Here is a 15,097-nt window from a genome sequence, read left to right as displayed (position 1 = left end):
ACAAAGACACGGGGGTTATAAATACCCAAGTAACTTACGCGAGATTTATGGGCATTATTTTAATAAACTAAAATAAAAATTATATATGACAGCTATTCAGCGTAGTCAACGTTTTATCAATGGTACATGCAAGGGGGTCATACTAACCACAACGAAAAGAAAACCATCAATAATTTTAACGTGTCGTAAATATAAAACTGAATGAAACCTCGTTGGATACATTTGACTCAGAGAAAGCCACATATTTTGAAAATAATAGGTCTGAAAACAACGTGTTTGTGGGGTTTTATTGACTCCAGTCGTACTAACAAGGGTACAACAGCCGGGACAAGAAACACTAACGGTAGGACAAAAATAAGTGGGATAAAATAATTCCATTGCTAAAGGATTCTCGAACAACAGCTGCTCGAAGTAACAGTCATCATGCTATTTTCGTAAATGTTACATTCAAGAAACAATCAAACAATTTCATTTAGGGTCTTTGACGTAAACGTACTCAGTGAAAAAGTGTGAGTACATGTCAGTGAATTGTAAACATAAAAATGAGAAAAAATTGTGTAGAGCTGGATACAACTGACTTAGACGGAAAAGGTCATATATTTTGAACGTAATAGTTTTGAAAACATGGGTGATATGTATTTTCAATGTGCTTGTGGAGTCATATTGACAACAATGGAACTCGGAGGGTGAATTATGCCTCCATGCCTCAGAATACGTCCTGTCAACCGTATCACATGTTGTCAAGTTGTGCTTAGAAATGCATTCTCCAAATTCGATTCAGTATTTTTTCTTTAATGATCTGTTCTGCTTATCTTCAGAATTCTTCAATAGGTTTCTTGTCCAAGCAGTCTGTCGTTTACGTTTCTCTTCTGTACAAAGGTAATCTCCTGATAAATATATTCTGAAGACAAGTCTTAAAACCTCAGATTTTATTAGATTTTAACATATTTTTTGTAATAGCTTTTCCTTCTATTTTAAATCTGTATTTTGTATCCATTTTACATCTACCATCGTTAGCATTTTTGCTCTATAAATATCAATACTCGTCTATTACTTCTCGCTCAGAATCGTTTCATTTATGTATTTTACATTACATTACTCTTATTTCACTCCACTTGGTGTTCATCTTATAATCACCCATTCCGCTCAGCTGATCCTTTAAGTCCTTTGTTGTCGCTGACAGAATTACGATGTCTTTGGTAAACCTCAAAATATTTCTCTTCTCTCTGAACTATAGTTACCTTTCCGAACTTTTCCTTGGTTTCCTCAAGCTGCAGACAGAATACCATCGGCGATAGGCGACAATTACCTCACTCCCTTCTCAACCGCGGTCTCTTGTCCATATTCTTCGACTTTTATAAATGCAGTGTGGTTTCTGTAAACGTTGTGGATAACGTTTCATTCCCTGTTTTTTACTCATAACCTCGAAAGTTCGTAGTATATGTTCCAATAAAAATTGTCAAAATCACTACCTAAATGCACAAATGCTGTAAATGTAGGTTTGAGTTCTTCATTCTATCTCATAAGTCGTATTGTCATTGCTTCGCCGGTTCCTATATTTCTCTGAAACCCAAACTGATCTTTCCTCAGGTCGGCAGCCGTTCTTCTGTTGATAATACCGTTAGGATTTTGTAAATTGATGGTACGGTAATGTTCTCTTCTATCAGCACCTGACTTTATTATTCCGATTATTGCGCTCTTCTTTATTTCTAAGGGCATCGCCTGTCTCGTATATCCCTCATACTAGGCGAAATTCTTTTATCATAATTAGTGTCGTGTACTCAATTCGTCTTGTTTATACATTGAATTTTCAGTAATCTGTAAACCCTTCTCGCTACATCGCCTCCCTCGTTATATACTTATCCACTTCCCTCTCCCTTTCCTTAATATTGTCTCCCATGTTTCTTGCCCTCTGAGCTCTTTATGTTCTCAGAGCTGTTTCTTTTTCTTCAGCCCTTCTCTTAATTTTCTTATACCTATTATTGTTATTGTGCAGTACCTTTCCTACACGCGGTATCTTTCCCATAGTCATGCATGGAGGGCCAGTTTAAGGTCGGAGCCGGAGCTTACGGCGCCAAGCTTAAAATAATAAAATTGCAGTGCCTGTGTTATTCTGAATACGCTGCAAAGTTCCATTGGACATGCATGGTATTCAGAATAACACAGGCACTGCTATATCGTATTTATCCGCCGACGCCGGGCAAATGATTTTAAAGTACAATGTCTCACCTGTGCGGGAATATGCATAACGAATGTACGATTACAGGTTTTAGACAACTTGTTGACGACATATGGGAGTGACTCGTGCAATCATAGCCAAACGATAAGGGACCGCTCGCGATAAGAGGAAAATCAGTCTCGACTCCTCGTCCGGAACAAATTTTCATTGTTGTCATTCCATTCTACAGTTGATGGTTGTCTTTATCCGCAATTAGAAATACATTTAACGCCAAGCTGAAACTGTCGCCAGAGGCGTCACAACTGTTAGGTATCTATACAGGGCGTTTCACAATTAGTGGCGACAGCCTGGTACATCTAGATGAGAACGATTCCCCAGACGTCTCTGCTCCGCTCTTCACGTGTTCTAAACGACACGGGGCAGCGCTCAATCTCGCGGTGGGCCATTGCTACAATGTTCCAGCTCATCAGTGCTGCGTGCATTGTTGACTTATGTGAGAAGGCCACATCAATTAGTCATTCAGCTTGTTGCCAATGCAGATACTGCAAAGTCTGTTGCACCTCTTTAGGAAACATATTTTTGTCTGGCTTTTATAATAGCATTTCGTGATCTAAATCGCTTCATTAGTCACTTTCGAATTCTCTATTTGAATTCTCGTTAATTTTTTTCCTAAATTTATAACCGTTTCGTGTTCTTTCTCAGTCTTTAAAATTCTATTCACGATAAATCGTGTTGCTAACCTCTGATTCACAAACAGTGCTTGATGCTCTGCATACTTAAATATATTTATTTATTCTCCTCTTGCTTTTGAATATCTTTCAATGTCTTTGGTAAGATACTCGAGTTAACTTTGTCAAACGCCTGTTACTAATCATCAAATAAGATGTCCATGTCGCTGTTAAAAACTATCATTACCTTTACTTTCATACTCAAACATGCAGTAGCATCTAATATTCGTTTTCCTTCCTTGAATACAAACTGATCCTTAACGATGTTTTCCTGATTTTTTCTTTTCATTCTCCTGAGTACTGAGTTACCCACAGCCCCTGTAATTTGCCATATAAAATTATTTTTTATAATCATTACATTTTTGTATTTCTTGGTAAAACTGTACAACAGTTTTAACTAAATTTCAGTTCAGTCCAAATGCTCTCGTGATATATCCTGTATATGAGGTTGGTCAGTCTAAATATTTTTCCATTTCCAAAGGTCTTTAATGCTTTGGCTAGCTTTTTTATCACAGCCTATTGCTTTCGTCTTTCTCAGACCCTGAATAGTCTATGGCTCTCAATATTTTTGGCCCACGCTCCATTTCGTCACTTTCGAATTCTACTCCAGTCTTAGTTGTGTATGATATCCTTATGCTTCATGTAATTCTTCAATATACTCCTCCCATACCTATTTGTTTTCTTCTGAACACGCTATCATCTTTTGATTTTGATTGAGTGTGTCATGTTCAATGACTTTTCTTGGGTCGTTGTTCGTTAAGGACTGCACTGTTACATTGCTTTGGTAGCCTGGTCAGCTAATCATCTTAATTCATATTCATCTATTTATACGGGTTTTATCCTTTTATAGAATGTTCATACTTTCATTTCCTATGTTGGCCCGTTTTACCTAACGCACTTTGTGTAATAAATTCTTTCCTACACTTTCTCCACTATAGTTTTTCAAGCCCTTCTTCTAAGGCTTTCAGAATTGTACTTCTAATGATTTTTTGATACATTCGTACCTTCTGTTACATTTCAAGTTTTTATTGAACTATTTGAGTGTAGACCAAACTCCTTCAGTGGTCAGTTTGTCCCCAACCATATTCCTTACCAGTTTTCTTCTTTTAACATTCTTAAGTATTTTCATGTTTGCCGCCATCGAGCTATGATCTATATCAGCATCTGCTCCACAGATGGTTGACGTCTTTTTGATAGTTATAGAATCTTTGGTCAATTATAGTAAAATCTGTCTGGTATCCTGCATTATCACATAGAGTCTTCTATACACAGAGTCGTCGATTTTGTTTCACAAACCAAGTATTAAGAATCCAAAGATAAAAGCGGTTAAGGAAAGCTATCGTTTCTTTTCACAAGTTTATATTCTCCAACTACATCTTCTATTCACTTTTCCCTAGTGTGCTACCTAAGACTCTCACCATTATACTTTATGCCTGCCTGTTTCCATTTTATTTATAGATTTCCTCTACTTCTCATATTCCTCATCCAACTTATATCGTCTTCACCTGTACCATATTTAGGAATGTAAACTTGAACGATCACTATTCAGAGGAATGTTCAGTCTCCATATTCTATTTCTCCCTCTTCGTCCCACCTGACTTCACTTAGTTATGAAATATCATTGTTGAATCTACTCATCTCTCTTCTCATTACTTCCACTTTATATCCTGCATGATTTTCTGTCGGTTCAATGCACTATCTGTCACCTTACCCCACCATTCAATTATCTGCAACGCACCTCTGACACAAGCAAATTTTCATGACATTAGTTTCAACGCAATAGCTATTATTATTTCTGTAGCACCATCAACATAAATTTTATTTCATTTATTTTTATTTTTTCCAAGGTATTGTTGGTTTTGTAACTGAACCTAACTTCTGAATACTAATGTATTTATTTTAGAGATCCACTCAGGTTCGTATGAATGGCACCTGAGAATAGACAACTGCTCTCTGGTACTATAGGAAATAAGATGCTGTAGATACCATTAACGCCACTAGCGTGCAAAGGCTTTTCTTAATGAGTCAAAATTTTGTCTCATAGAAAAAAACTACATAAATGTTCGATTATAAAGAAAAGATTCTCGGATGGTAGTGAAGGCAATTATCTTTCAGGTGAAATCCTTTACGTGAAAAATGTAGGTGTCACAAATGTGATTTTGTTACACTTTGTAAGAAACTCGACATTACGCTGATATTCCAGGATTATATTGTCTGTTAAGAAACACGAGAAACGAAGAACATACAAAATAAAGCATAGTCTGAAAACTACGTATTGACCCTTGAGTCAGGTGAGAGGTTGTGCTTTTATTTTTTACTTAACATTAATCAGTTCTTTTTATCATTTATATGTCAGTTGACTGACGGTCTGGATCATTTTCAGCCTCCCCCTATCTCCCTTCCTGCCCTCCTCCACCTGTCACAACGGAATTGGGGCAGTAATACTTCAATTTGTCATTTATAAGTAGATAAATACGGAATGAATTTTGAACGTCTTAGGAGTTTAGCATTTTCAGCTGTGGAATCTAACACTATCAACTGAAATAACTTCGGCATTACACGTTTTGCGTTCTAACGATACAAAAAGTGAAATATCCTTCTAGGATAGGATTTCAGTTCCACATTTGGTGATTATCATACCAATCAAATATACATGACAGCCCTGCATTATCTCTTAAGACTACGAACACATTTTAGTAGCGTTTTATCATAACTATACTGTAGCTTTAATCAGTGGAAACACGAAATAACTAGTCGACTTCCACAGAACGTACATATAATCTGTAACACCACTGATATACGTTTCTAGTCAAATACGATTAAGGCGAAGAAGTCTTACGTTAATAACACAAATGAGAGATGTAGTGCATCTAAATTAAAAAAAGGAAACTACGAATTTTGTAACCTGAAACAAGTAAGGAACAAAGTAAATTAGGTTGGAGCATGAAGCAGTCAACTCACGATGTCTGCTCTCAAGGCCGTACTGCAATGACGCGGTGATACGTTTGCGCGGAAGATTTGTTAACAAGCCCTATCTTATATCCTAAGGTCGCTAGAGCTCCAGTATACTCTTGCATCAAAATCACGTCACATACAGTAATTCTGTGGTCTCTGGAAGCATTTTTATATCAACATGTGATTAGTAGAGTTTAATCTGCTCAGATAAAAGTATACATCAAAATCGCCAACCGCGCTTTACAAGTGAAATACGTGTTTTAGGCAAGGTAGCGATTCCAAAAGATGGACTGTGTTAACATGTTAGACAGTCGCAATGCGTAAATACCGTAGAGAGAGTCTTACATATGCCGCCGGAAATATTAGCATGCACCCGTTGAAAACTCCAAGACCCAGCTGCATCATTGCGATGGGACTCATTATGCGGTCCAGGTGACGGACGAACCTGTAACAGAAATTCTCATTGAATTACTGTATACGAAGGGTCGTTGCAAAAGTTTCTGTTGTGTGAAAGAACATAAACACTGCCGATGAGGCCTCCTTTATACCAGTTGCACCAGTGCACTCAAGCTTTAAAAATCGTGAGTTTAATTGTTAATCTGTAACGTATTACAACAATATTTATTACCATTTTAAGAAATAAATAAAAATGAATGCTCTGATGTTTTCAAGAAAGCATTATCTCTACAGTGTCTTCACTGCGTCAAGACATAGATACAGACAAAGATTACCAAAAAAAAATTCTATACGACGAAAGCCATGACTGTGTCACACATCTGTTCTAGCAGCACATTCAGTAATTGGACAAGATCAAGTGCTCATTCACACTTATCAAATGTCTCGTATGAACTAAGTCTTACATGGCACATTACAGGAGAAACAGCAGAGGTGGGTGTGGTGAACGTGCTGACAGAACAGAAATATAGACAGATCGAGGCCATGTATTGATTTCGAGACGGTTCAAATCCCCGTCCAGACATCCAGATTAAGATATTCCATGATTGTCCTAAATCTCTTATGGTGAAAACCGGGATGGTTCCTTTTAAGGGATATGGCCGATGTCATTATCTTCCCGTCCCAGTCCTAGCGTATGCTCTCTATCTAATGAACTTATCCTCCGCGGAGCATTAAACCTAAATCCTCCTTCTTTCTTCAAAATACACGATACGACCCCTTAGTTGGAAGTGTGGAAGACTATGTTGTCCACTTAAACCACCGTTCACGTAGTCTGACGCAGTTCACCTTCCTAGCGATTTATTATTTGGTTGCTGGGTGCCCTTTCTGCAGACACAGTCGTCAGTTAAACTTATAGAGGGAATTCCGTGCATAACCTCTCTGTGACTCAAATTAATTGTGTTCTATGTGTTATCATATTTTAAGTGCTTGTGCATCATGATTTCTGAAGCGGATATTGGTGAGGGGCCCATCATGCAGAACAACCTGAAAACGTTATGTAGTTGGCCGGTGTACCGCATAATTAGTCGTCTCGAAAGCTAAAGTGTTGCGCATATATGCACTCATGCTCATAAATTAAGGATAATTGCGCAGAATGTGGTGCCACACAACGTGGCACTACACAAAATTGGCGCTAATAGCATAGGCACATAGGCAACACACGACACAGATCTGTACGTCCACGCTTTTGGAGATAAGTTGAGAAAACCGTTCCGAAACACATGTGCTACAAAACGCCACTGTTTCCTGCGCATGTACCCCTACATCAGTATGGGATATGATCACCATGCACATGTACACAGGCCCCACAACGGGTTGGTATAAGCTGGATCAGGTGGTCGAGCAGCTGCTGGGGTATAGCCTCCCATTCTTGCACCAGTGGCAGTCGGAGCCCCTGAAGTGTCGTAGGGGTTTAAAGACGTGCAGCGAAAGGTCGACCGAGAGCATCCCAGACGTGCTCGATGGGGTTTAGGTCTGGTGAACAGGCAGGCCACTCCATTCACCTGATATCTTCTGTTTCAAGGTACTCCTCCACGATGGCAGCTCGGTGGGGCCATGTGTTATCATCCATCAGGAGGAAGGTGAGACCCACTGCACTCCTTAAAAGGCGGACATACACCTGACTTGTTACAGTTCCTCTATCAAAGACCTGCAGGGGTATACGTGCACCAAACATAATCCCATCCCACACCATCAAAACACGATCTCCATACAGGTCCCTTTCAAGGCCATTAAGGGGTTGGTATCTGGTTCCTGGTTCACGCCAGATGAAAATACGGAAAGAATCACTGTTCAGACTATACCTAGACGTCTGTGTACATAACCTGGGACCACTGTTCCAATGACCATGTACTGTGTTCTTGACAGCAGGCTTCACGGGCTCTCCTGTGACCAGGGGTCAGTGGGATGCACCTTGCAGGTCTCCAGGCGAATAAACCATGTCTGTTCAGTCGTCTGTAGACTGTGTGCCTGCAAACAACTGTTCCAGTGGCTGCGGTAAGGTCCCGAGCAAGGCTATCTGCAGAACGCTGTGGCCGTCTACGGACACTGATGGTGATATATCGGTCTTCTTGTGATGTTGTACACTGTGAACGTCCCGTACTGTAGCGCCTGGAGACGTTTCCTGTCTGCTGGAATCGTTGCCATAATCTTGAGATCACACATTGTGACACACGGAGGGCCCGTGCTACGCCTTGCTGTATTTGATCAGCCTCCAGTCGCCCTAGTATTCATAACGTCATCAATATGTGTTCTTTGAGCCATTTTCAACACAGAGTCACCATTATCACGTCTGAAAACGTCTGCACACTTATTCGCTGCACCGTACTCTGACATGCACCAACACACCTCTGCGTATGTGGACGCTGCCAGCGCCACCGTGCGACGACCGCAGGTCAGATGCACCGCATGGTCATACCCCGAAGTGATTTAAACCCACCAACCGCCCACCAGAGAATTGTTTCACCATGTATCTGCATTATCCTTAATTTATGAGCATGAGTGTACTATCTGGTCAACTGTATCCACACAACTACTAGTGGATATTAATATGGGGTGCTTCATAACGGCTTGACCTCTGCTAGTGACCCTTTCAATGAGATGTCTGAGTGTGTGTGTGGAGAGGTGGCTCATTCTTACTAAACTGCTGAAACGAGAGAAGGTGGGGACACTGGACGCTGGGACTATTAGGTCTTCGGCACGACTCAGGGAGGACGTCCCATGTAAAATATGTTAATTCCCACAAACCATTGGGTCACAGGTGCTGTTTTACGACAAGATACATTTTCATGCTGAGACAGTCATCGCCTCGGAGTTATTGCCCTACCACACACAGTAAAAGATGGTGTGAAATATGTTCATGTCCTTCCGTATTCGGTGTTTTCTTAAACGCAATAAGGGGACCGCACACGAATCAAGGAAATCAGCCCATGCTGTAAATCCACCTCCCCCTTATTTCACCGCTAGCACTAAATATGGTAGCAGGTAAGGTTCTCTAGGCTTCTGAGAAGCTACTCGATCGTTGTATCCCATTCTTTTTAACTCCCTACTCACAATTGTTGATCCAGCTGAACTGCTGGTAACGCTTTGGAGTTCACGAGTGTTTCTTGCCGCTGATTTCATGCGATTTTGTACAACCTGTGCTCGACAGTCCGTGCCTGTCAATACATGACGTTTGCTGGTCTTGGTTTAGTCGTGGTTGCTCCTAAGAGATTCCACTTCACAATGACGTCACCAACAGTCAACTTGAGTAGCTTTAGAACGGTTGAAATTTCCTTGATGAATTTGTTACTCCGTTCATGTTCAAAGCTACTGAGCTCTCCTGACAGACCCATTCTGCTGTAAATGCTTCTCCACTGACTAGACAATACTCCCCATCTCCCTGTATGCTTACGGGTACATCTCTCTTTGCATCTAGTAGTCAGTTCCGTATTATATAAGAATGTCCAAATACTTTTGATGGGATGGTGTGAATAGTGAGCGGCAACTGGAAATGAGAACGAAGTAGATGACGCACACTGTCTGATCAAAAATATCTGGAAATCCCCTATACAATGCGTAATTTACTACTAGAAATCATGAGAAGCGGACCCACTGGAATACAAGGAGGTGGGTAGTTTGGTGTTGTACTGCGTACGGTGGAGGAACAGTTCGAAAACGATGATTCATTGTATCAGCATGACAACGCACTCTGTCTAGAAGCAGTATCTGTGACATAATTGTTTATGGACAATAACTTTCTGAAGTGGACTGGTCTGCCACGAGTCCTGACTTGAACTAGATGGATGAGTTAGAACGTCCACTTTAGACGCCAGAGTCCAACATCACGTTCTCCTCAGGTTTCAGCTCCTGAAGAAGATTGGACTGAGATTCCCCACAGGCATTCAGACACCTCACTGAAAGTGTCCCCATCAGAGCTCAAACCGTCATAACGGCGGAGTGTGGACACAGCTCTTATCAGTCTCCACTAATAGGTGTCTGGATACTTTTCATCAGTTTATGTACGAAAAGTTCACGAAAAAGCATTTCCTGGGGGGAGGGGAGGGGGGAGGGGTTAGCGAAATTTAAGTTATTATTATGTGTACAAAATAACCATAAATCACATGTTCATCATTTGCAATTGTGAATTCTTCCATATCTGTAACACGAGAAACTTTGAGTTAAATAAGACGTATAATCCTCGACGCATTCGCGCCGAGAGATAAGCTGTTGCCCGTTTGGTTTCATTACAAGAAACAGATCGCTAGTTTTATAATTAACACATTATCATGCTTTAAAAATAGCCATCTAGTTGTGCCTTCTCTCTCCATCAACAGCTCATGATCTGGGAAATGTCGACATTAAGGGCCTAGGCTCCGCAGAAATGTAGGACGATATGCGACTGTTTTGAAAACTACCTGGCGAATAATTTTCTAGTTGATGAATGTTCCTCTTGCAACACAAGCACAAAAACGATGATGTAACGCTTCTTCAGAAAATGAATCTAGGTTGGTAATCTGCTTATCCATACGATAGTTTGCCGATGATAGACACATTGTAATAAATAGCAGCCGGCCGGTGTGACCGAGCGGTTCTAGGCGCTTCAGTCTGGAACCGCGCGACCGCTACGGTCGCAGGTTCGAATCCTGCCTCGGGCATGGGTGTGTGTGATGTCCTTAGGTTTGTTGGGTTTAATTAGTTCTAAGTTCTAGGCGACTGATGACCTCAGCTGTTAAGTCCCATAGTGCTCAGAGCCATTTGAACCATTTTTAATAAATAGCAAATCAAGTGTAGTCTTAGAAAGATCGGCTTATAAAATAATTACGGACATTAATCACTGGGTCCTAGCCAATTCTTTGTCACTAAACTTTGAAAAAAAAAAAAACACTTCATGCAGTTCAGAACTTGTGAGGGGTGTCCCACAAGTATATGCCTAACATATGATGACAAGCAGGTAGAAGAAGTGGACAGTGTTACATTTTTGGGATTACAGCTTCCTAACAAATTCAACTGGGAGGAGCACACCACAGAACTGCTGAAGCGTCTTAGCCAATCTCTATTTGCAATGCGAATTGTGCCAGACATAGGGGATATAAAAAAGAAAAAGCTGGCATACTATGCTTACTTTCATTACATAGTGTCATATGGGATTAATTTTTGGGGTAATTCATCAAGCCAAGCTAAAGTTTTCCGGGCACAAAAACGTGCAATAAGAGTTATATGTGGTGTGAACTCAACAACATCCTGCAGAAGCCTGTTTAGGGAACTAGGGATACTAACTACTGCTTCCCAATATATTTATTCCTTAATGAAATTTGTCATTAAAAATATATCACTTCTTCAAACCAACAGCTCAATTCATGGAACCAATACTAGAAATAAGAATAATCTTCACAAGGATTTAAAGTCACTTACTCTTGTACAAAAAGGTGTGCATTATTCAGGAACACACATTTTCAATAACTTACCAGCAGACATAGAAAGCTTAACAACCAATGAAATTCAGTTTTAGAGAAGCCAAAAGGATTTATTGGTGGCCAACTCCTTCTACCCGATTGATGAATTTCTCAGTTGAACCCACTGATTTGTGTTTGTGTGTGTGTGTGTGTGTGTGTGTGTGTGTGTATGTAAGTACAAACTAACTTCTGCACTATTTCAGTGCAGTAATGTTTTCCTTGTAAATAATTCTTGTAGTAGTTCTATTACATGTTTATTAACTTACAAATAAAAAAAACCTTTTTTTCAATTTTACATTCAGTGCATTAATGTGATTTTAGTTTGTGATATGATTCTTTCATACACTCTTCATTAAAAAACTGACGATCATTACACTTGGGACCTGTGGAAGGTACATTAACTTATTTGTTTCAGTTGTAAATATTTGTCATGTGTTATTGTTTTTCTGACATGTTCTACATCATGGAGGACCTCCTCACTAAGGATCAATTGGAAAGAAAGTAAATCTAATCTAATCTAAAAAATGTCCCCCCTCTAACCCCGACCCAAACCACAACCCCATTCTGCTTTTCAGCTTCGAACTTCTTACCTGTATATTCCCTTGACAGTCTTTACGATAGTGTTTTCGAGTGAATTTAGAGATGCTCTTTCGATCACCTAGTTAAAGGAGATGCTTCCATTGTATCTTTCTTCCTTGAAGCAGACCCATGACACACATACCCTTTCCTCGGATGACTCGTACGGCAATCGCCGGAGTAAAAAGAAGGACGTCGCAAGTTTCTGCTCCTTACATTTCACAAATTTTCTTCTGAAATTGTTAGACGTCACACAACAAATAAAATAATGACTCCCATAATCACAAGAAATAAAATCAATCAAAATCACAGAGGGCATCAAACAGCTTGAACATGAAGCACAGTGCAGGCGAGAAGTTTGCAATGCTGAGAGTGAAGTTTTGGCAAGAGCGGGTGACTATTGCGTCTGCAAGTCCCTTGGGATTGGCCGAATAAGTACTCTTGCATAAGCCTGAACCCGCAACTTCCTACGCAGCAATGAATCTTCAAGTAATTTCGGGGAGAATATAGCTTCGTTGGATACGGTAATGTTTCCAAAGATTAGTGCTTACCGTCAATTTGTTCCTCAAGAAATGCTACACATCCTGCGAAGTTTTGGACTATCGTTTTGCTATACTTTTTATATGTGAACAACCAGGACCGGTTTAAGGCCCAAGAGACACAAGCTGCAGCTTTGAGCGCCAAGTTTAGAGAGGTGCCAGAGAGGTCACAGCTGTTGGGGCTAAGATTTCTACACAGAACGTATCGCAGCTAGTATGGTCGCTTCGTGCCCGCCCGGTTGGGCGAGCGGTCTGACGTATGGCTTTCCGGTCGGGAAGGAGCGCCGGTCCCCTGCACGAATCCGCCCGGCTGATTTGTGTCGAGGTCCGGTGAGCCGACCAGTCTGTGGATGTTTTAGACGGTTTTCCACCTGCCTCGGCGAATGCGGGCTGGATCCCCTTATTCCGCCTCAGCTACACTGTGTCGGCAATTGCTGCGCAAATAAGTTCTCCACGTACACGTATACCACCATTACTCTACCACGCAAACGTAGTGGTTACACTCGTCTGGCGTGAGACGTTCCCTGGGGGGTCCAGCGGGAGCCGAACCGCACAATAACCCTGGGTTCGGTTTGGTGCAGCGGAGGGGTGAAGCGGACTGCGGTAGTCGTCGTGGGGTTGTGGACCACTGCGGCTGCGGCGGGGACGGAGCCTCTCCGTTGTTTCTAGGTCCCCGGTTAACATAACATAACATAACATAGTCGCTGCGGACGCAAAGCCGAGAGGGGTGTCCTAGCCCAAGATTGCATGGAATGAGTATCACAATTAGTAGTGAAAGCTGAGACGAGTGAAAATTTGTGAGTGAAATGGGGGCGATGGCAGCGTCAAATGATACGTCGCTGGTGTGGAAAAATATTCTCCAACAGGCCCTGTGAACAACTGATTCCACGTCGCTCCCTGTTCTCCTGATTTTCGGTCCATCTGGCAGAACCGCTTCCACTTCCTCCTGTTATGTCAGATTGCCACCTTTAGGCATACAATGAAATGAAACTCAAAGTTCTGCGTACCTTACGAGTTGCTGATGTGTCTTGATGCAGAGACATAGATTGTTGTAGGCAACGTCGCGCTCAGCAGACACCTGAACTTCCGCTTCTTCATCTGATCTAAATATCGTCCGCATATCTTCGTTGTGCAGCTTCAGGTTCTTAATCCGGGCTGCCAAAATTCGGAGCTGGGCAGCGGTGTGCAGCATAGTCGCCATGAAGAAGCAGTCCATTTGACAATTGATTAATGCTATGAATATAATGGAAATGACTTGCATAGCGTAAGACAGTTCGTAAATGAGGAAGGCGGTCGCGTCCGTCAGAGGTAACTGCTGGAAGGGTAGTCTCCTGGTGCCCGGGGCAGCGATCAGAGGAGCGAAGGACCAGGCCACCAGCTGCGTGATGGCGTACACCAGGAAGCCGATGGTGACCCGCACGGTCCGCTTCTGCGTGGCCTTGAAGAGAGCCGCCAGTGGTGGCTCAGCGTGCACGTACTCCCTCTGGCTGTCCACCAGCGCGTCCAGCACTCTCACAAGTCGACAATAGCTCCGCTCGTGGCGCAGGAAGAAGGTAAGCTTGAGCACGCCTACGCAAACTACTGACACGTTGGACAGGGCCAGTGTAAAATCCTGCAGGTCGCCGTGCAGGGTGCACAGGTTGACAGCTGCCTCTGCAATATGGGCCACGCAGAGCACGACGATGGTGGCTGTGGATGAGCGGAACAGCAACGAGTCCGTCAGCGGCCACAGGCCCACCATATGGAGTATCCGTATATTGCATTTCAGCACAGATTTTGTAGCGTACTCCCATGTCAGCTGCTTCGCCTCTTCCGATTCCCAACTCATGGTCGGACGATAAACAGCAGAGCAAATTTCACAACTGCAGCAAATCAGACTTCAGGACTTAGAAAGCCACTTCAAACTCTGTCTTTAACAACAACGTCGCATATGGAACAGAGGCACAAGCGTAGCTGTTCCATTCTTCGCACGACCCTTTTTTCTCCCACTGGATAAGGCTACATCAGTAACATTTTAGAAATTTATCTACCGTTAGAAGACGAGAATTATACATGGATAGCAACTAAAGACAATTCTTAGCTAGCATAACGGAATTGCTAAATTTTTTATGCCCTCCACGCATCTGCTCTATCTATTGTACTACAGTCCCGCTAACATTCCGCATTATAGTTAAATAAGCCAAGAAATAAATGATGGATCCCGATCCGGAGTTCAGCGCTGATAAAATGAAT

At 41.8% G+C, this 15,097-nt stretch overlaps 1 protein-coding gene across 1 annotated transcript in view; it reads right to left on the bottom strand.

Annotated features, from left to right (window-relative positions):
- Positions 1–14,693, bottom strand: part of LOC126188647 (odorant receptor Or2-like) — a 49,537-nt gene extending 34,844 nt beyond the window's left edge. Inside the window, exons 1-2 of the mRNA XM_049930249.1 lie at positions 13,873–14,693; positions 6,208–6,307 (exon numbers count right to left, since the gene is read on the bottom strand). Of these exons, the coding sequence (XP_049786206.1) occupies positions 6,208–6,307; positions 13,873–14,693 (921 nt within the window). The remainder of the gene's footprint in view (positions 1–6,207; positions 6,308–13,872) is intronic.
- Between the last annotated feature and the right edge of the window lie 404 nt (positions 14,694–15,097).

Source organism: Schistocerca cancellata, chromosome 5 (assembly GCF_023864275.1).
Source record: "Schistocerca cancellata isolate TAMUIC-IGC-003103 chromosome 5, iqSchCanc2.1, whole genome shotgun sequence".
NCBI classification, from domain to species: domain Eukaryota; kingdom Metazoa; phylum Arthropoda; class Insecta; order Orthoptera; family Acrididae; genus Schistocerca; species Schistocerca cancellata.
Note: the sequence above shows the minus strand (reverse complement) of the source record. Positions and strands in the feature narration are given on the sequence as shown.